This window comes from Macrobrachium rosenbergii, chromosome 31 (genome assembly GCF_040412425.1).
Source record: "Macrobrachium rosenbergii isolate ZJJX-2024 chromosome 31, ASM4041242v1, whole genome shotgun sequence".
Taxonomy (NCBI): domain Eukaryota; kingdom Metazoa; phylum Arthropoda; class Malacostraca; order Decapoda; family Palaemonidae; genus Macrobrachium; species Macrobrachium rosenbergii.
The window spans coordinates 24,868,936-24,892,883 of NC_089771.1; the positions used below are offsets into that span (position 1 = coordinate 24,868,936).

General features: G+C 35.2%; 1 protein-coding gene and 1 long non-coding RNA gene across 2 annotated transcripts in view; one reads left to right on the plus strand and one right to left on the minus strand.

Moving 5' to 3' along the window:
• The window catches only part of LOC136855435 (uncharacterized), a 97,072-nt gene that overhangs the window by 18,600 nt on the left and 54,524 nt on the right, over positions 1–23,948 (plus strand). Inside the window, exon 2 of the long non-coding RNA XR_010858030.1 lies at positions 7,388–7,425. This is a non-coding gene — a long non-coding RNA (uncharacterized lncRNA). The remainder of the gene's footprint in view (positions 1–7,387; positions 7,426–23,948) is intronic.
• LOC136855434 (homeobox protein engrailed-1-like) overlaps positions 4,363–23,948 on the minus strand; it is a 50,562-nt gene continuing 30,976 nt past the window's right edge. The window contains exon 4 of the mRNA XM_067132452.1: positions 4,363–5,486. Within this exon, the coding sequence (XP_066988553.1) occupies positions 4,949–5,486 (538 nt within the window). The 3' untranslated portion in view covers positions 4,363–4,948. The remainder of the gene's footprint in view (positions 5,487–23,948) is intronic.

The following is a 23,948-nucleotide window of genomic DNA, read 5'->3' on the forward strand; positions in this document are numbered from 1 at the left end:
TTTGTTCTTGCTGCGTTGCAAGTTTTTTTTTTTTTTCGTTTTTTTCAGACCAGTCGAACGGAGCGGTTACTTTACTAACGTTATCTGCAGAGGGTTGGTAACAGGCCAGTCTGTATGGATATAAATTTAATGTTTTTGTTATTATCCCGAATTATGAGCCGTATTCGTATGGAACAAGACCATAGAATGCCGCTATCAATTCAAGCTTCCAGAGAATGTGAAGGTGTTCTTTTGAAAAAAGTCACGGAACGTAACAGGAAGTAGAGGAAGAAAAGATCAGTTATTAGAAGAGTAAACGTAAATTAATAAATAAATAGGTAAAGATGTAAGTGAATTATTAAAATACAACGAGGATTGCTTTGGGTTGCAATGCATTGCATCTTCGCTTGAACTGGTTAAAGACAGTTTATACGTGTATTCAAAAACGCTGTTTGTAAACGCTGTTTGTATTCATTGTACATTTTTCTTAGAGCAAAATGCTTTCAAGTCAGACATTACTGCCTACGATAATCATGATGTATCCTGGACATTTTCGGTACTCATTTCCTCACTGTTTTAACCGTTGCTTCTTCAGGAGGGCTTTTCTAAACTGCGGCAAAGTAGTGAAATTTTTCTCTTAATTTAGGCCACAGTTATTTAGAAACTTTTGGATGCATGCTTTCTACACAACGTTGGGATAGTCATTATTCGACCAGTGACTAGCCTGTCTAATGTTGGTAGTTCTACCTACGTCCTTCCCCTAATTCTCATGAAATTTAGCAGGAAAGTCATTCAGGGACTAAGGCCCACTCCTTGGAAGTTTGCTTGCAATTCAGATACTAATATGGAAATGGTGGAAGGGAATTCTGAAGCCTTTTTGTTGATTTAGCCGAGTTATACCCTCCCTGAGGATTTGTGCAACTAGAGCGTCCAAAGTTCAGGCGAGCATGCAAGGCATCAGTACGCAAAACAGCTCATCTTGTATTCGAAGAAGTTAGTCAGTTTCTATTTTTATCTGTTTATTTATCAATTTAGTAGTTTATCCCTTTTTTCTTCTCTAATAACTGATCTCTTCTTTCTGTATTTCCTATTATCATCCGTGACTTTCCAGTGAACACCATATTCTTTGGAAGCTTGAATTTCAAGTCATTGGTCCATGTCAATGGCTAGTTCTGTATGAAGAGAGGTTTATCTTTTGAATAATAATAATAATAATAATAATAATAATAATAATAATAATAATAATAATAATAATAATAATAATAATAAAAAGTCAGTAAAACATTTCATGATAATTGAATGGTCCATCCTGTTAATTAGGTGGAGTTTTCTAGAAATTTTATTCCTGCCGTGACCAAACTGCAGATTGATCCTCTTAATCCTGAAGTTTAGTGATTGGAAATTTAGAAGTTCAAATTTGGTGCAAATGCTTTCTCTGTTGGGCAGGCTGACATGAACGTCACTTCGTGCCCTGTTATTTGTTATGTTTTTACTTTGTTCTAAGTCTTATTTGTTATCATTCACCGTGTTTATTATTTATCTTTCATAGTATATTCTTTGCCTCTCAATTTCCATGTCTGTACTGAGCTGCTCTTCCTGTTTATTCGCCTAGCACTCTCCTAGGCCCGCGTTCGATTCTCCGGACGGCCAGTGAAGAATTAGGGGAATTTATTTCTGGTGTTGGAAGTTCATTTCTCGGTATATTGTGGTTCGGATTCCACAGTAAGCTGTAGGTCCCGTTGCTAGGTAACCAGTTGGTTCTTAGCCACGTAAAATAAGTCTAATCCTTCGGGCCAGCCCTAGGAGAGCTGTCAATCAGCTCAGTGGTCTGGTTAAACTAAGGTATACTTAATTTTTCTGTGCTCTTCCTGTTTGGGCCCTTGGAATTTGACCAACAAGGTAATACAAGGATTAATGATAATAAGTGAATAAAAATTTTTTCATTTGTTTGATAACGTACTTATATGCTAAAGCAATAAAAAAGAATAATTTATCACTTGGATTAATATATAATATAGTGAATACAAAACACTATTTTTCATTTGTTTGATAACAGGTGAAAGTACAATGGTATATATACAAAAACATGAAGGTGTGGCCTTGGGCCTCGATGTTAAGGTGGCGTTTCTTAAAGGAGAGATTGACCAAATTCCAGAATTTGGCGAGGTTTATTTCTTCACCTTTGGTGCGATTGATTATGTAATTTATATATATATATATATATATATAATGTCATTAACTGGAGTAAGGCGGAGTTGGTTTTCAAGAGTAGCTGTCCGTACAAAGAAAAGATGCTGGAATCTGCTATCATCAATCAAACCAACAATATGAACCTAGGAGGACATTGGAAATCGGACGCCATTGACACCTTAATACCCCTTTTGAAGAAGATGACCCAAGAAACGCGACCGCCAGATCCATCGCCAAACGGGAGCTAATGAGGCCAAAAACCACTAGGAATTTGGTCATAAGAAACGCCACCTAACATCGGAGGCCTAAGGCCACACCTTCATATATATATTGTAACTATATATCCATATTCTACTTATATGCCCGAAATATATGGTTTCAACGTTTAAATAGTGCTTTATGGGCCTTCTTATTTTCATATTACACTGTAGTATTCATATATATATATATATATATATATATATATATATATATATATATATATATATATATATATATATATATATATATATATATATATATATATATATATATATTGATAGAGTTGTCAAATTTATATATTTATTTATATAAAATTATATAAAATATGAATATATATAAATATAATGCATATATATATATATATATATATATACTTATATTTTATATAATATGTAAACGGTCGACGCTTTATCAGTGTATATACCGCGTCGTAATTACTTCTTTCCCTTTAATTTGTGACTGTTCTGATTTTGTCCAGCGGAAAAGATTGAATGAAAATGGTATAAAGATTTACGAAATTAAATGTTTCTAGTTGTTTATAATTCCCCTCTTTTTAACCGGTTCCATGACACTTACCCCTTTATACTCATACTTCTCCTAACTCCATGACACAAATCCCCCCCCCCCCACACTAAATCTCCCAACACACAACCTCTGACAGAAGTAAAACCAGGACTGTATTTGTGTCAGCACAATCCCCCTTATTCCTAGGGGGCAGGTCTTTGTCAGGTCAGACCCCCATCCAATTGGGTCATCTCTCTACTAGGTCATTTCCCCCATGTTTATTAGGGTCATGCCTTTGTCAGCGTAATTCTTTTCTATTTAGTGGGGTTATCACTGTAGAAATGTTTATTTTCTGTAAAAGAAGACTGTCGAGATGACCATTTGTCTGTCCGCCCTCAGATCTTAAAAACTACTGAGGCTAGAGGGCTGCAAATTGGTATGTTGATCATCCACCCTCCAATCATCAGACATACCAAATTGCAGCCCTCTAGCCTCAGTAGTTTTTATTTTATTTAAGGTTCAAGTTAGCTATGACCGTGTGTCTGGCACCACTGTAGGTGCCAACAACATAGGCGACCGCCGGGCCGTGGTTGAAAGTTTCATGAGCCGCGGCTGAGAGTTTCGTGGGCCATTTTGAGAGTTTCTTACAGCATTATACGCTGTACAGAAAACTCGATTTAACATTTTTTACTTGTTCTGCACGGCACCGTTATCAAGATGCAAAAGGATATACTGGTAGCCTCTATGTGTAGTCAAGGTATAAAATGAATTAGGAAAGGCCAACGTTTTTGGAAAACGCTCTCCACAGTTTCCGGACAAGAGTTGCTAGCTGACTGCACAAAGTGGCTATGAGGGATATGCATACTACATGATTCAGTGCATCTCTGGAGATTTTTATCTAAGTGGCTGCATTTCTGAGGTGTAGCGTACACGAAAATCAAAAATAGGAACTCAGTGATGTGTTCATTACGTTTGACAGCCTCTTGTTTAAGGGAGTTCAGCTGCAAACCAAATTAGGAGAATAAAGAGACTATTATCTGCGTGCAAATCTTACAGTTTCCGATAACATAACACAAACGAGTTTCCTTACAGACTTCAGGACTGTGAGAATTATTTTTGGTTGTCATGATAATGGTCTTTTCCAATCTGCCTTTTCCAGTCTGTCTTAGTAACAGTTTTTGCGTAGCTTCAGAACGTGAGAGGGTTTTCTGGGCTGCATCTTTGTCATGCTATTTCATCATTCGTTGAAATATTTAAAAATGAACATGTTGCCATAAGTAGGAATAATATTACTAGAGGTGTTTTTATGCTAATTTTATCTTTGCATAAACTCTCTCTCTCTCTCTCTCTCTCTCTCTCTCTCTCTCTCTCTCTCTCTCTCTCTCTCTCTCTCTCTCTCTGAGGGTATTCATCGTACACATTCTTCCTTTATAAATGATTTATTTTTAAAATTTCAGAACCACACAATTACGATATCCAAAATTGTATCACTGACTACGGAAGTGTTCGTAATTAATTATCTATTCTATTAAACTAAATGGGTGCATAGAGTGAATGAATATTCAGCTTCGTGATATGTATACAATCTTTGGTGTCTCGAGACTTCGAAAATAACTGGCTACAGAAACCTTAACTTAATTGTTGTCAGCCTCAAGAGCTGACGTCTGGACAGCATAAATATAATTTACAAAATTCTTGAGAATAACTTATTTGGTAAAGTAATTTACATATGACTTCTTCACATCCTTGAACCGTCCACACCTGTGCAGGTGTACCTAAGGTATTTGGTTTAATTATTTGGTTTATGTTTTTTTTTCCATTTTTTACACATTTTTTAATCCATTTTTATAAGTAAGTAAAGCTTCGATTTGAATAGGACTGGCGTGAACTTTGTATGAATTAAAATGACATAGCAATATGACATAGCAATGTTATTGTCAGACTAATGAATTCATGAAATGTCAGGACGACTCTCCAGGGCGACCTTTTAGTACCAGCTCGCATTTTCCTCCTTTCAATAAGCCTGTGCTCGCAGAGCGACTAGACTCGCTGTGGTGGCCGGCAGAGGAACCGGCTTCTTGATGGTCGCTGTTGACGCTACTGTGGTCGCAGCAGCAGCAGCAGGCGGCGAAGGAGTCGTCACAGAAGTGCCGAGAAACGAAGGAGGGATGTGAGGTGCCACTGACAAGTTGCTGGAAGGCGGTGGTGGCGCCGGTACCAACGAGAGACTACTGGCTGCTGCCGCGTGGGTCTGTCCGAGAGCGAGGCTCACCGCGGCCGCCTGGCCAATGGTCTGACCAATAGGAAGACTCGACGCTCCCCCTCCTGGGACGCTGACGCTCGGACCAATAGGAATGCCGGACTGGGAAGGCAGCGGGACACTCAGCAGCGACGAAGGTGGGGAAGCCGCAGAGCCGCTCAGTAGAGACGGGGGCGAGGTCGTTCCTGCCCTGCTGGGGAGTGACTGCGCCGTCGACGTGGGCTTGTACGTGCAAATGCCGCAGAAGGCCGGGTGGTACAAAGGGCCCAGGTTGCCCAGGGAAGTCATGCACCTGCGGAAGATAAATTGACGTTTGTTAATGGTCATGTGTCGTTCTTTGATCACAGCCAAAATATTGCCCCCCTTAACTTTATATTTTGTTTTATGGAAAATCTTTTCGTAACAGTATTCTAGGGCTGTTTTAAAAATTATATTACTTATTAAGGGCAGAATCATGCTTTTTATTTATCAAGAACGTCCTTAATATGAAATAAAACTTGTTTAAGCACTTTTCAGTAATTTAATAAAATGGAAAATATGTGGTTTCTGTGTTATAGGGTAAAATATTCTTAAGAATCAAACAGTAAAGTGGATAAGAATTTGACTAACACGTACAAGTGCTTCCTTTCAATTGTGAACAATTAATTGAAAACCTCAGGGTGCATAATATATATATATATATATATATATATATATATATATATATATATATATATATATATATATATATATATATATAATGTATGTATATATTCTGTTATCTGACTACGCAGTTTAAACAATAAAAATAACTAGGGTATAACTTAATTGCATGGATTGTGTTTCTAAAGAAAAAGATTGATTATATTTTCAGAAACCGTAACAGAATTAGATTATATAAATTGACCATAGGAAGGAGAGAGTCAAAATAAAAAAAGCACGCGTTAAATGTACGTGGATTAACACCTGGTGATGACCACGTGTGTGTTCTCACGTGCCTAGGCGCCAAGTACGTGCTAGTTATGATACCCTGTCCACGTTTTAATAGGCCAACAATCGAGAGGAGTTTGCGTAGGCCTATCTGGATGCTGCTCCACGTCATCGGAACATTAATTTCTCGAGGGTTTTAGGCTCATTTTGTGATTTATCATGCGAAATTTTATGAGTTTTGCACTTAAGTATAGTAAGCCTATGGTGAAATTGTAAGAGTTTTGCACTTAAGTATAGTAGGCCTTTGGTGAAATTTTAAGTTTTACACTTGGTTACATTAGGCTTATAGCGAAATTTTAAGAGTTTTTGCACTTGAGTATAGTGTGACTATGGTGAACTCTTAAGATTTTTTGCACTTGAGTAAGGTAGGCCTAAGGTGAAATTTTAAGAGTTTTTGCCTTTAAGTAGAGTAGGCCTATGGTGAAATTTTAATTGTTGCACTAGATTATAGTAAGCCTATGGTGAAATTTTAAGTTTTTGCACTTAAATATAGTAGACCTATAGCGAAATTTTGAGTTCTGTATTAATTAAATGCAGTAGGCCTATGTGAAGAAACGTACATTGTATGATTAAATGTGTTGAGTTTGGATTTAAACTATGGACTGCGGGTTAAGTTGATTAGGACTTTTTAAGTTTTTGTGCACATTATGAAAACATTAATTTCTTGATGAGTGTAGGAGTAGAAATTAATGTATATTTATATATATATATATATAGTATATATATATATATATATAATATATATTTATATATATATATATCCAAACTCAGCACATTTAATCATACAATGTACATTTCTTCACATAGACCTACTGCATTTAAATAATGCAGAATCCAAAATTTTGCCATAGGTCTATTATACTCAAGTGCAAAACTCTTAAAAATTTCACCATATGTATATAATACATATTATATATGCAGTATATATGTGTGTGTGTGTGTATTTGTATACATACATATATATACAGTATATTATATATATATATATATATATATATATATATATATATATATATATATATATATATATATATATATATATATATATATATATATATATATATATATATATGCTAACTTATCTAATTTAAGCTAATTTTATTTTATAACTCTTGTGCCTAACCATTCGTCCTATACTGGTACTTAACATGTCGGCTTTACTCTATAAGTAAAAGATAAATAGATGTTTTTATTGTCATTTAACAAAACTTTTCAATATTTCAGGCTTAGGAAATGGGTGTACGAAGACGGCTACATCAGCTGTAAGTACCTGAAAGATTTATTTTTTTCCCCTCCAGTACTGAAGTGTCCGAAAACGCTCCTTTGGGGTTTAATTTTATATTTCGTTTTATTAAATAGCCTTTTTAGGTGTTTTAATCGTATTGTCTGTTCATTACAGATCATAATCAGTTTTTAGTTTTCTGTAAAAGAAAACTATTGAGCCGGCTTTGTCTGTCCGTCCGCACTTTTTTCTGTCCGCACTTTTACTGTCCGCCCTCAGATCTTAAAAACTACTGAGGCTAGAGGACTGCAAATGGGTTTGTTGAAGATCCACCCTTCAGTCATCAAAAATACCAAAATTGCAGCCCTCTAGCCTCAGTAGTTTTTATTTTATTTAAGGTTAAATTTAGTCGTAATCGTGCCTCTGGCAACGATATAGGATAGGTCACCACCGTGCCGTCGTTAAAGTTCTATGGCCCGCGGCTCATACAGCATTATACCGAGACCACCGAAAGATAGATCTATTCGGTGACCGTGATTATACGCTGTAGCGGCTGTACAGAAAACTCGATTGCGCCGAAGAAACTTCGGCGCAATATTACTTGTGTGAACTTGTTAACAGTTTATTAAGCTACTGATCATCTGAAGAATGACCTTATTTTCAGTATTATTAGGTTACTGATCATGTCGAGAATACGACCTTAATTGTTTATCAGGCTACTGGTGACTATTTTTTAGTTTATCAGGCTACTGATCATTTTTATTTTATCAGGCTACAGATCATCATTAATAGTTTATCTGGCTACTGACCATTATTTTTAGTTGATCAGGCTACTGATCATCATTTTTAGTTTATCAGGCTACTGATCAGTTTTAGTTTATCAGGCTACTGATCATTTTCATTTTATCAGGCTACTGATCATCATTATTAGTTTATCAGACTACTGATCATCAGTTTTAGTTGATCAGACTACTGATCATCATTTTTATTTGATCAGGCTACGGATCATCATTATTAGTTTATCAGACTACTGATCATCATTATTAGCTTATTAGGCCACGGATCATCATTATTACTTTATCAAGCTACAGATCATCATTATTAGTTTATCAGGCTACGGATCATCATTATTCTTTATCAAGCTACTGATCGTCATTATTAGTTTATCAAGCTGCTGATCAACGTTATTAGTTTATCAGGCTACAGACCATCATTATTACTTTATCAAGCTACTTATCATCATTATTAATTTATGAGACTACTGATCATCATTTTTAGTTTATCAGGCTACTGATCATTTTCTGATTTCGACCTCATTTCCATTTTAGTACTGAACATTTTTCATTTTTGACACAAACTACCTCACGTCGTCTTGATCTTAATTTCGGCGCAGTTTAAGCCTGTAACTGTTTTTAGTGTTAACTTTCTTTTGTAATATGTTTCTTTGACTTCCTCTCCTAATTTATGAAGAATTAACAGGCTTTTATGTGTGGAGTTCATGGTAAAAAAAGTCACGAGGTTTGAATTTAACTTAGTTACCCCCTAATGCGCATTGATCCAATTTATCGAAGATTACCCTCGTCAATAAGTCCGTTTTCTATGTATGTAATGTGATGCCTAACTACTGAAAAAGGTATATTGTCGCTTCGGGGCCAGATTATTTATGATTTGCATCTAACAAAGGCGTGTGCAGAAGTACCTTCTAGTTTTATGGACGGAGAGGGGGTGGGGGGGAAGAGGGAGGAAGTGGCAACCATGAGAATTAACGATGGTAAATAAATATAAGTGAATTAAAGAAAGGAAAGTAAATTCGTTAGCATTAACCTGATATTGCTATAACTTCCAAATGGTGTTTACATAGAAGATAAATTAGCCTTAACTTCACTGGGGCACTCATTAAATACCTATATATATATATATATATATATATATATATATATATATATATATATATATATATATATAAATATATATATATATATATATATATTATATAATCTGTCTGCAATGCACGCGCAAAAGGCATGGGTTCAAATCCTGGCCAGCATATGCACTCATCATGTGTAATCCCCTTTGGGTGCCAGTTATTCCCAAGGTAAAGTTAATTCGATATTAAGGGGTATTAGTGGCTTAGTATTTGCGAGTGTAATAAGGTCTGTGTTTACTGATAAAGGAACTGTCATTATATATGTATATATAATATATATAGGCCTATATATATTTACAGTATATATATAAAATGCATGTAATTATATATAGAAAGACAGATAGATATTTTAGAGCATTTCTTATGCAGTTTGAGCTGCGCAGTCTAAATTCATATAAAAAAAAATATAACTTGGCGGAAGCAAAAACGATTTGATTCAAGACAGGAATAATATACAACGCTTGCTGGCAGTATGAATCCAAAGTGATCGCTGTTTCATTTAACTATATGTTTGCTAGGGTGGATTAGTTTGAAAATTTTGTAAAGGGAAGCTAAAAAAAAAATAATGTTTCTTTAGGCTTTGCATGTAATTTTAGTTGGTTAAGGCCAGTTAGATATTGTCTTTCAAGACTGTATTTGAATTTGCTGTAAGAAAGTGTCTAACATACATGTATATATATGCGTGTGTATGTGTGTGTGTTTGCTTGCGTGCGAGCAAGTCTGCAAGAGTCATCCAAATCAGTGACAAGCGAACAAGTTGAATGTAGCGACACTTCAAAACGGGGATCTCTCTCTCTCTCTCTCTCTCTCTCTCTCTCTCTCTCTCTCTCTCTCTCTCTCTCTGTAGAGCTGAGTATGGCTTAAGCAGTATCTCTCCCACCCCCTAGCTCCCTGGACCACCCTTGCCCATCCCTTCTCCCCCCCCTCCCGTCTTGAGTTCTGTGTATTAGGGAGACCGGAATTTCACTCTCCCTCCCTCCCTCCCTCTCACCCTCCCTCCCTCTGAAGCAATGCAGTCAAAGCTTAGTTGGTTGAAGGGGCTGTCAAAGGAAATCCGGGACTCCGGAGAGGTATTTAGCCGCGTCAAATGAACTAATATAGTTATGAGTTTCGCTTATATATATATATATATATATATATATATATATATATATATATATATATATATATATGTATATGTATATAAATATGTATATGTATATATATACATACATATACAAAATGAATTGGAATAATATATGCTTGCTTCTGGGTATGTTTATGCGTGTGTTTTGTAGTGCACGATTGTATGCGCTATTACATTGAAATAACTTAAGTATGTGCTTATTTATACTAAACAGTAAATTGAGTGTGTAGGTATATATATATATATATATATATATATATATATATATATATATATATATATATTATACATCTTTAATATTTCTTCCACATTACAGTTTATATTCTCTGTCTTGACGGAGAATAATGTGGAAGTATTATCACAAATGTTACGAAACTCTTTCCTTTCCTTTTAAACTTCAGTCAAAATTATGTGAAGTAGCCATTATGCATTTCTTCTGTCCTTTCCTCTCATATTTTTTTGCAGTGTGCACACACACAGATATGTATACATGTATGTATATACATACGTACATATGAAGATAAGAAGGCCCATAAAACACTATTTGAACGTTGCAACCATATATTTCGAGCACTTCCTTCTGTGCCCCTGTCCACTGGTAAAATATGGACAGATGAAATGTTACAAGAGTATATATATACAAAGCATATGTAGGTGTGGCATTAAGTCTCCGATGGTATGCAGGTGACCGTTTCCTAAGGAGGAGGGAAAATAAACGATTCCCTTCTTCTTAGGAAACGGTCACCTGCATGCCATCGGAGACTTAATGCCACACCTACATATGCTTTGTATATTTATATACCCTTGTAACATTTCATCTGTCCATATGTTACCAGTGAACAGGGCCACAGAAGGAAGTGCTCGAAATATATGGTTGCAGCGTTCAAATAGTGTTATATATATATACATACATATATATATATATATATATATATATATATATATATATATATATATATATATATATATTGTACAGGTTATTTTATGCAATTTTGTAAGTAATTGCATTTACAGCGGTCATCACTTCTTTCCATGGCCACTTTTAAAGTGAGGTTTCTCTCTACAAGTTTCAAGATTCAGTTGAGGCAGATGTAGTTTTTATCCGCTCTCATGAAAAGGTATTTAGTTTATTTCTCGTGACACTTGGCTTGTTTGTCCTCGCGTATTTTCAAGAGAGAGAGAGAGAGAGAGAGAGAGAGAGAGAGAGAGAGAGAGAGAGAGAGAGAGAGCCAGCTTATCTCCGAAGATACATTAGTGCAAACAGTCTGAGCCCACCCACTGATATGCCAATGTGTTTCTGTTTCTGCCTCTTATTTTCAGGAGAGAGAGAGAGAGAGAGAGAGAGAGAGAGAGAGAGGAGAGAGAGAGAGTAGAGAGAGGGGTGTGGGGGGAAGTGCTTTGGCTGATAGTACTGCACAAACATACTTGTTTAATTTATTTCAACACGTTGCTTGTTTTTTCTCCTCGTGAGTATTTGAGAGAGAGAGAGAGAGAGAGAGAGAGAGAGAGAGAGAGAGAGAGAGAGAGAGAGAGAGAGAGAGTTTTCTGAAGAAAAGAGTGCACAAACAGACTTTTTTTTTAATTAATTTATCATGACATATGGCTCGTTTGTCCTCACGTATTTGAGAGAGAGAGAGAGAGAGAGAGAGAGAGAGAGAGAGGGGGACAGTTTCCCCCGACGAAAATACAGCGCACAGCCAGACTTGATATTCACTCATAACAGTTTAGACCAGAGGTTTACCGTGGCGGTGACAGGAGCCGGTAAGTCTCTTAAAGGTCCTGCCGCTTATATGTGCCATCTATAAGACCCGCGGAAAGGACATTACGGTCAACTATGTGGTTATTACATTGCATGTGGCGAGGCCAGAGAGAGCCAGTGGCTCCCATTTCAAGGCTGTTTGGCTTCAGGGCTTCGGGAAAAGGATTCACGCGTTCTGATGTCGGGTCTGAAGCGTTCGGCCAGTTCTGCTGGTGGAGCTATCGAGGTCGAGGGCCATCTTTGCAGTTTGGAGTTCGATTTTTTTTTTTTTTACATTTTCTTAGTTTTTAATTTTGATTTTTCGTTAGAATTTGTTTTGATATATTTTCATTTTTTTATCTTCTCAATTTTTAATTTTGGGTTTTTTTAGAATTTTTTTTTATTTTATTTTGATTTTTTTTCTATTTTCTCATTTTTTCATTAGAATTTGTTTTGATATATTTTCATTTTTTTTTATCTTCTCAATGTTTAATTTAGGGTTTTTTTTTTAGATTTTCTTTTTATTTTATTTTGATTTTTTTTTCTATTTTCCCAGTTTTTTTAAATTTTGCATTTTCCTTTTTTATTCATTTTTGACATTGTTGTCATCATCATCATAAGCATCTGTGGTAATATCTTAATATTTTCGTCTGTCAGTTTGGTTGTTTTATTTTTATCTTAAAGCCCTTGCAGCATATATAGATGACATTTGATGAAAACTGTTACTTCTAGATTTTCAATTTTGTTTTGGGGGGGGGGAATCTTTCCAGCGTACAAGGATAAGGTGTCAGATTTTTTCATTATTATTATTATTATTATTATTATTATTATTATTATTATTATTATTATTATTATTATTATTATTATTATTATTATTATTCAGAGGATGAACCTTGTTCATATGGAACAAGCACCATAAAAGGGCCATTGACTTGAAATTCAAGCTTCCAAAGAATATGGTGTTCATTTGAAAGAAGTGACAGAAGTTAATAGGAAATACAGAAAAAAGAGATAAATTAATAGAAAAGAAATTTATAAATTAACAGATTAATAAATAAACAGATCTAAATGAAAGTAAATTATAAAATGCAAAGAGAATTGCTTAGCGTAGTAATGTATTGCATCTGCGCTTGAACTGTTGAGGTCCCAATTGCTCAACACCGTCAGAGAGACAGTTCTACAGTCCAGTGTCTGATTGAAGAGAAGTGACACAGATTTTAGTTTACAGCGCTTGGTAGATTTATGCATCCTTACATTGAGGAATTATAACTGTAATTCCTTAATTATAAGTTCACTGTTTGACATTTAAAGGTCAGTGGCCTAGATCAAAGATTTTCGACGGCCTAAGTGCAGCATTGCTTGGCGTGTAATTACTGCTTCCCTTTATGGTTCCTTCGTTCCATTTCTCTGGCACTCTTTTGAACAATATGTCGCTTTTTCGGTCCCATTTTAAGCGCTTTATCGTCCCAAAATCAAGCTTTTTATTGTGTAGCTCCTCTAGCACTTTTTCGACCAACGTTTCAAGCTTTTTTTTTTTTCCTAACTTCTCTCGCGTTCCTTCGACCAGCATTTCAAGCTTTTTCTTCCAACTTCTCATGTTTTCTTTTGACCAACTTTTCAAGCTTTTTCGTCCCATTTTAAGCGCTTTATCGTCCCAAAATCAAGCTTTGTTTGTGTAACTGCTCTAGCACTTTTTCGACCAATACCAAGCCTTTTTTTTAACTTCTTCATTTTTCTTCGACCAACATTTCAAGCTTTTTCTTCCAACTTCTCATGCTTTCATTTCACCAACTTTCTAAGCTTTGTCTACCCACTTCTCATGCTTTGTTTTGACCAACTTTTCAAGCTTATTCGTCCCATTCTCAAGCGCTTCTTCGACCAAGATTTTAAGCTTTATTGTCTCATTTCTCACGCGTTCTTTTGACCAGCATTTGATTCCCGCGTTGATTAAACCATATGATCCAATATTCCAAGCTTTCCATCCCCGCTCCAAGCGCCCTGCCCATGCCCTACCCAAGCCTTGCCCATGCCCTGGCCATACCATGCCCATACACTGGCCATGCCCTGTCCATACCTGCCCATACCCTGGTAATACCCTGCCCATGCCATGCCATACCTGCCCATGCCTTGCCCATGCCCATACTCTGCCCATGCCCTGCCCATACCTGCCAATACCTTGCCCAAGCCTTGCCCAAATTCACCCTCCCTCTTACACCGTTTGGTACCATCGAGAGCCCCTAATAATAAGAATCTCCATTAAGAAAGAGACACACCCCTTCAGTCCTGAAAAGGTCCACACAAACATTTGGCGGAGGTCACCGGGGTGGGGGGTCAGGTTGGGGGAGAATGATTGATGCTGGCGAAGAGAGAAAACCTCCCCAGTGTACGTTATTAGTGTCATTTCGGCGTCCCTCTGGCGTTAAATATGGTAATTATTTCAATAAACACGGTATCCCGCAAGGGGAGAACGCGAACCTTCCCTATTCGTCTTGCCCTGACGCCTGCTGATCGCTCCGGCAGATGCCATATGCTAGGAAATCTTGTTCTGTTTTTTCTTTTTTTTCTTTTCTGGATGTCTTTATTAAGGTAATTATTGGTTTTCATTGAGTTAATTATCGCAGTTGTCATTTGTTTTTTGTTTTTGTTTTGTGTTATTTGCGTGTGTGGGTCGTTTTAGTTATTGTAATTGCTTTATTTCTTTTTTTTTTTTGCAATGTTTTTATCAGGCAATTTTATGTCAAGCCAATTTCATTAAAAGTTATTTTATATTTTATGTGGTAATGTAGCTTTGTTTACTACAGGAAATACACCTTATTTTATTTTCGATGCGTGACAATTGGACTCTTGTGTTTGTGTGTATGTATAGTATTGTTTGCTTGATAACATGTATTGGTTTGTATGAAGTAATTAAATAAACTTAAATTTGGGGGGGGGGGAAATCGTAAATATGGATGACCAGCCAATTACTATTTATTTTATATTAGGTAATTAATGAAAACTATCGTTTTTTGTTATCGAAAATTAGGTGATGGCTTTTTCAGTTAGTTGACATTCTCTCTCTCTCTCTCTCTCTCTCTCTCTCTCTCTCTCTCTCTCTCTCTCTCTCTCTCTCTCTCTCTCTCTCTCTCTTCTTCCCTTTACAAATGCGAGTAGACTCTCTCTCTCTCTCTCTCTCTCTCTCTCTCTCTCTTACTTCCCTTTCAAATGTCTCTCTCTAGTCTTCCCTTTACAAATGCGAGTAGACTCTCTCTCTCTCTCTCTCTCTCTCTCTCTCTCTCTCTCTCTCTCTCTCTCTCTCTCTCTCTCTCTCTCGCTGACTAAGCTGTTGCCCTTTATCTGCCACACTTAATGAAAGGGGCGGAGGGTCCCTTATAATGGCAATAATTTCAATCGGTCTTCCCGATAATTTGTAACCAGCCGGACTGTTAACCCCAACAGGGTCATATATTTGACAGATGAATTAAAAAAAAAAGGAATTGTTGTTCTACATTGAAGGTTGAACACCTTGGAGGATTGTGTGACATGGTTTTGAGTGGTTCTCTCTCTCTCTCTCTCTCTCTCTCTCTCTCTCTCTCTCTCTCTCTCTCTCTCTCTGGTTTGACTGGGCTATATTTTTAATGTCGAGAATGATATTGCTCTTCGTCTCCCGGGTTTGAGATGGTTGTGTTTTGATGACGAGAATAATAATGTTCTCTCTCTCTCTCTCTCTCTCTCTCTCTCTCTCTCTCTCTCTCTCTCTCTCTCTCTCTCTCTCTCTCTGTAGGTGTGGCCCAGTAAAAATTTCCCCCAGTTTGCGCCCTTGAATCTTTGATTGAAATTCTTAAAGTATTCTCTCTCTCTCTCTCTCTCTCTCTCTCTCTCTCTCTCTCTCTCTCTCTCTCTCTCTCTCTCTCGGTCAGTGAAAAATCCCCCACATTGCCCATATCGAAAATGTTTGATAACTCGCATAAGAAACTCAATCAAACCAAATGGACTTCAGTATTTCTATCGCATGACGATGCTCAGTTTTCGCGACGGGCGAAAGGTTATTTAGGCTTACTGACCGCCGCCCTGTTCAACAGACATTAAGAGTTGACAGTAAACCGCTTTCGTAACAGAGGAGGGAGGTTCCGAAGGGATTCTCTTGGACACGCGAAAAACCGCTGTCGTGTTCGTCTTGCTTCGTTTCCGTTCGTGTTTTGTAAACATTATTATTATTTTTTTTGTTTTGTTTTTGGCGGATTCGTTCATTTGTTTGTCAGTATACTTGGGCAATATCTCTCTCTCTCTCTCTCTCTCTCTCTCTCTCTCTCTCTCTCTCTCTCTCTCTCTCTCTCATTTGCGTTGAAACTTTGATTGTAATTCTGAGGGTATTGTGTTCCTGTATTTACTCTTCTCTCTCTCTCTCTCTCTCTCTCTCTCTCTCTCTCTCTCTCTCTCTCTCTCTCTCTCTCCAATTATTTTGCTCACAATCACTACGATAAAATAATAATAATAATAATAATAATAATAATAATAATAATAATAATAATAATAATAATAATAATTTAGATCCTAGCTTGTATAAAATCCTTAATTTATTTTTGTTAAACAATGACAGATGAATTGAAGGTATCTGTTGTGTTCATACTACTGGCAACGGCGGTAATAAATAAGACATGGTGAGACGGCAAGTACCAGCCCAAAGGACGTTTCGTACCGTCGTCTTGAACATAGAAGGATCAGGAGTGGAGAGAGAGAGAGAGAGAGAGAGAGAGAGAGAGAGAGAGAGAGAGAGAGAGAGAGAGAGGAGTAAGCTGGTCTTGGGGCTGGACTGCGGATAATTGAAGAGACCAAAATTTTGTCATTGAAGAGACCAGAAAGAGAGAGAGAGAGAGAGAGAGAGAGACCTTAGAGAGAGACCTTAGAATTCGTTCCGAGAGAGTGAGAGCCTTTGATGTCTACCAGAGAGTTGCTAACGCATCTTCCGGTATATTTTGCATCTTCCAGTCTTGGATGGTCTCCAGATGCATCTTAGATTTTATAATTAGGAAACACAGACATTATGTCAGATGAGCTGTAATAGACGCTGCATTATCGATGCTGGTGCGTGGTGGATTAATGTCTTTTGATAAAATTTTCCTGGTAAGTTTTTGGCATATTAATTATTCTGGTCTTTTTGAAATTTTAAAGTATATTTTCGGAACTTCAATCTGTTTCCATGCTTGAATTCTATTTTTCTCCTTTCAAGACTATATAAATTTAATAGATTCTTTGTAAATCAAAGTCCTTAACATAATTCTAGCTGTATCCCTTTGTAACTTTTTATCCTTTTGGTGATTATATTGCAATATTCAAATCATTTTTAGAAATCATGTGTTCATAAAAAACATTATTTTTGCTTTGAATTTTGCCAAAAATTGCTATTTGATCATTGAAAAACTATGATTCAACATCATTAAATTTTTAACTGCTTCCTTGTTTGTCATTGTCCTTATTAGACCTTTATATGCATATAGCATCTACTTTATTGTTCATTGATAATTTATCAGAAAATACCATCCTAATCTGCCCATTTATATTTTTTATCTTGTGGATTTCCTATTGCATCATGGCAATTTCTCTACTTATTCTTGTGTCATCTGCAAACTTTTTACTGTCCGCATTACAGCTCTGCAATCATAATCTAAACAGCAATGCAGCCACCGTAGGGCTGCATCCGATTTCTCATCGTTTGGTATGTTTTCTGTTTTGCAAAAATTCTTTTATCCATCTTCAATTTGTCAACAATCATGTTTTCTAATTTTTATATGTTACAAATTCGTTAATCGCCCTTCAATTCTTAGCCTTTCTACTCTAGTTTATTCATTTTTGCATATGAATAAAAAATTTTAGGTTTTGTCTGATATTTTGTAGTGTCATTTCTTCTAGGTTCCCTTTTTCATTTTCTTTGATTGTATAATCTTTTTGTTCTGCATTTTCTATATTACTTTTAGTTCCATCACTTTCCATGCATTCTTTTCTTTTGCAAGAGCTTTTTTTCCACTTTCTAATTTTCTGAACAAGATCCTTCTGTCTCTTGGAATTCGTGACTGATGATTTACTTTTTTTTGTTCGGTATATATTTTTCCACTATTTCAAGGCATTATTTTTATATAATATATTTATTTACCTGAGCATCACTTACAAATATATTTTTTCTTTGTTTAATTCTTCATTTATTTTTGACCGAATAAGAGAGAGAGAGTTTTTTGATGGACTTATTCCAGACGTTTAGATTTTATAATTAGGGAACACAGACATTAAGGTCATGAACTGTATAACGTAGTATCCTGAAAGCTTTTGATAAAATAAATGACATATTTTATTCGGTCTAAAATAAAAGTATGGAACTCAACCTCTTTGAAGTCTATTTTTAGTTTCTTAAAAGTTAATAGATTCTTTTGTAAATAAAGCCGGGACATAATTTAGCATCCCAACTTTTTAGGTGATCAGAAATCATTTTGAGAAATGTAATAAATAAATTATTTAGGAATTAAAAATGAGAAGGAAAAACTTGAAAATAATTAAATTTTGGTTGTCATCCTGACTAAGCATCTAACATTGTAATATAAAAAATTAATGCTATTTTTATTTGATTTAATGCGTGGCTTTGTCCGTCCGTCCGCACTTTTTCTGTCCGCCCTCAGCTCTTAAAAACTACTGAGGCCATAAGGCTGCAAACTGGTATGTTTGTCATTCATCCTCCAATCATCAGATATACCAAAATTGCAGCCCTCTAGCCTCAATAGTTTTCATTTTATTTAAGGTTAAAGTTAGCCATAATCTTGCGTCTGGCAACTATATAAGACAGGCCACCACCGGGCCGTGGCTGAAAGCTTCATACAGAAAACTCGATTGTAAGGAAGAAACTTCGGCTCATTTTTTACTTGTTAGAGTTCGTTGTTTGTATGTAATTCAAGGCATTATATGACGGTAAAAAATTTTATTGAGCAGGAAAACTATTTCATTAAAAATAGTTGTATCAGTTTTCATCCTCATTATGCTCGTATTTAATATCATTGGTATAATAATTTTTTTGATAATTTTTTAGCTGTTAATAATTTACATTTTTTATTACTGTGAACATAATACTTTTCATGTGGTTAATTTGTAATTAATGTTTTTAATGACTGACAATCATTCTTATCTCCGCATTCATCAGTTAAGTGATTTCCCAAGGATTTAATGTTAACATGATAATGTTAAGATTATGATGGGAATTATAAGTAAAATAGCAATGTTTCTTCAGTAATTTAATGTTCAAATGATAACATTAACATTGTAATGGTAAAAAAATGTTTCCTTATGATTTAATGGTGTGACAAACTTTTTTTTTTTCTCTCTTAAGATTTAAAGGTAAGAAAACGTTTATCTTATGATTCGATGTTGAAACACCTTTTTTTTCTCTCATGATTTAATGGTAGGAAAATGTTTCTCCTACGATACTCTCATGATTTTATGATGGCATACGTTTTTTCTCGTATGATTTGAATGTGACAAATGTCTTTCATCTTATGATTTAATGGTGACAAACGTTTTGTTCTCTTAAGATTTAATGGTGACAAATGTTTTCCATTTATGATTTAATGATGACAAACGTTTTTCTCTTATAATTTAATGATGACAAACTTTTTTTCTCTTATGATTTCAACGTGACAAATGGTTTTCATCCTATTATTTAATGATGACAAACGTTTTTTCTCTTATGATTTAGTGGTGAGACACGCTTTTCTTTCTCTTATGATTTAATGATGACAGACGTTTATCGTCTTATTATTTAATGGTAAGAAAACTTTTTCTCACAATTTAATGGTGTCAAACGTTTGTTCTCTTGTGATTTAATGTTTAGAAACTTTTTTCTCTTATGATTTAATGATGACAGACGTTTTTTCTCTTATGATTCAATGGTAAGAAAAATGTTCTCTCTTATTATTTAATGGTGACAAACGTTTTTCTCTCATCATTCAGCGAAAAGAAAATATTTCGTATATAATTCTCTCATGATTTAATGGTTAGAAATGTTTTTCTCTTATGATTTAATTGTACGAAAACGCTTCTTCTATAACTCTCTCATGATTTAAGGGTGAAACACGCGTCTTCTCTCATGATTTACTATATCATGGTGAAACCATCTTCTTTTAATTAAGACATTCTTCTTTTTAAATTTAAATCGATGTCGATTATAATCATTTTCTCTCGACGATTTCCATTACTCTCTCTCTCTCTCTCTCTCTCTCTCTCTCTCTCTCTCTCTCTCTCTCTCTCTCTCTCTCTGAACCATCTATTTTATTTCATCCTTCATCATTTTTAAAAGTAAAGGAGAAATATTATAACATTTTGTCCTCTCTCTCTCTCTCTCTCTCTCTCTCTCTCTCTCTCTCTCTCTCTCTCTCTCTCTCTCCATGCCCAACCCCCCATCATTGCCCACCAACGTAGCGCACGAGGGCATGGGTATATACCCTGCTTTGTGACTTAGGGGCCTCACGGAAAATTGTCTTTTTGACAAATGTTCTATTTTTACGCTGCCAGCCACCTGCCAGTGCTCTCTTAATCTCTCTCTCTCTCTCTCTCTCTCTCTCTCTCTCTCTCTCTCTCTCTCTCTCTCTCTGTTGGAGCATCCAGTTTATTTTATTCTTCAGCTGGTTTTAAAAGCAGTGGAAAAATGATAGCTCTCTCTCTCTCTCTCTCTCTCTCTCTCTCTCTCTCTCTCTCTCTCTCTCTCTCTCTCTCTCTCTCTCTCTCTCTCCTGAAGCATCCACGTCACTTCATTCATAAGTATATTATAAAAGCAGTGGAAAAAGATTATAATACCTCAGGTATGACAGTATGTGTTCGTATTGATATAACATTTAATAATTGATATAATATATACGTATATAAACAGTATAATATATATGTAAGTATATACAGTATATTACATAAATATATACATACATATATATGCATATATATATAATTATATATATATATATACAGTACATATACAAATGCTGCTTAGTGAAGCATTTATCCAAAATGATTGAAATTCACCATTTTACAGGTACCAAGAGATGATTTATAGTGAAAACAACAACCTGTAAATTATTTCAGAAAAAATAAAATTTATACCAGGTAAATAATAGAGATCAAAATTTACATCCCAAACGCTTAACAAAACGTAAACACCGTCAACATTTCAAAACAGCTGCTTTCGATCGTAAGTCTCACACAGCAATTTGTCAACGAAACACTTCATTCATGAATCATCTCCTCCACCGTTTGATTTGACGTAACACTCCGGTGTTAGATTACGCTTTCATTAACAGCTGTTCTTGTCATAATGGTCTCCTGGCCATGGGAAGGAAGATGTATCGCGGTTTTCTGCTCGTCTCTATTGGAGCGATTGGTTAGCGGAAAGTGATAGCTTTTCGGTATAGAGGGACTAACACTAATATGTTGCGTTGGTGTCTCTCTTTATCTCTCTCTCTCTCTCTCTCTCTCTCTCTCTCTCTCTCTCTCTCTCTTTTGATACTTTTATTGCATCTCAACTTTGATACGTTTTATTGCATCTCAACTTTGATATACTTTTATGCTTTTTGTTTCTCCTCTCTCTCTCTCTCTCTCTCTCTCTTTTGATTCGTTTTATTTCATCTGAGCTTTGATATACTTTTATACTTTTTGTTTCTCTCTCTCTCTCTCTCTCTCTCTCTCTCTCTCTCTCTCTCTCTCTCTCTCTCTCTCTCTCTCTCAATTTGAATCGTTTTGTTGCATCTCACCTTTGATATATTTTCATACGCTCTCTCTCTCTCTCTCTCTCTCTCTCTCTCTCTCTCTCTCTCTCTCTCTCTCTCTCATCATACATCTGTCATTCTAACCCCCATATATCACAGTTCTATCACACTACATCAACGCATATCCAGCTGCGCATTTAAATAGGCTTTTGTTTTTTTTTTCTATCTGTATCCGGAAGAGCCGCTTACACGACCGACCGAGTGTGTAAAATAGGAAATGGGGAAATTGGCTCACGAATTAGCCTCTTCACCTTCCAATTTCCTCCTTTGTGATTAATTGGGGAAGAAGAGAGTGTGTTAAGCTTTGTAATGCGTCGCGTTCAAATGGGGGTAGTTGGTGTGAAGTTTGGAAATATGCTTGTGTTAGTAGTATTATTTTTATTTTGGATTGTTTTGTTGTGTTTTTGCGGTGATGCGCGCTATCTTGTTTCTCTCTCTCTCTCTCTCTCTCTCTCTCTCTCTCTCTCTCTCTCTCTCTCTCTCTCTCTCTCTCATCTCTCATTTTGATTCATTTTATCACATCTCTCTCTCTCTCTCTCACATTTTGATTCATTTATCACATCTTGACTTTTATTACTCTCTCTCTCTCTCTCTCTCTCTCTCTCTCTCTCTCTCTCTCTCTCTCTCTCTCTCTCTCTCATTTCTGATTCGTTTTATCACATCTCGGCTTTCATGTATTCTTTCTTTCTCTCTCTCTCTCTCTCTCTCTCTCTCTCTCTTTTATTTCTCTCTGTTTATATGGATTTAAAAAAATTTTTTTTTTTCATATCGACTTGTTTTTTATTGCATGTCTGTATTTTATAACTGATAACAAAACATTTTTGTTAGTCCAGGTTTATATTTAATAAACGATAACAAAACATGCTTATATTTTATATCCGAGAACAGAATATTTTATTTATTCCATGTTTTATATTTTATGCGCCGTAACAAAACAATTCTTATACTATGTTTGTATTTTATAACTGGTAACAAAACATTTTTCTTATTCCATGTTTATATTTTATAACTGATAACAATTTTTATTTTTCCTGTTTGTATTTTATAACCATTTTTTATTATTCCATGTTTTATATTTTATAAACGATAACAAAATTGTATTTTTTCTATTTTACTTTTGTAACCGATAACAGAATATTTTATTTATTCCATGTTTATATTTTATAACCGATAACAGCATTTTATTTTTCCTTGTTTGTACTTTGTAACACATAACAGAATATTTTTTTTATTCCATGTTTATATTTTATATCCGATAACAGCATTTTATTTTTCTCTGTTTGTATTTTATAACCGATAACAGAATATTTTATTTATTCCATGTTTTATATTTTATATCCGACAACAGCATTTTATTTTTCCTTGTTTATAATTTATAACCGACAACAGAATATTTTATTTATTCCATGTTTTATATTTTATGCGCAGTAACAAAATATTCTTCGTATTCCACGCATGTGTTTCACAACCGATAACAGAACAATTTTTTTATTACATGTTTATTATTATTATTATTATTATTATTATTATTATTATTATTATTATTATTATTATATTATTATTATTATATTATTATTATTATTATTATTATTATTATTATTATTATTATTATTCAGAAGATGAAACCTATTCATGTGGAACAAGCCCACCACAATGGCCCACTGACTTGAAATTCAAGCTTCCAAAGAATGTGGTGTTCATTAGGAAGAGGTAAGAGGAGGGAAATGGGAAATACAGAAAGAAGAGAACGAAAAACTTTCGTTTTCCGCGACGGGATGATGAATTCAGTTGTTAAACTGACCTATAGAATATCTGACAGCGTTCATGCGAAATTAATTTCATGTCCATTCATGCGAACTATTTCCATATATCAACGTTGTGTTTCCGTTATCTACACGACGCTTAAAGTAATAATACCAGAACTTCAATTATAAATGGTGCTCATATTAGGCCAATGTAATATATATATATATATATATATATATATATATATATATATATA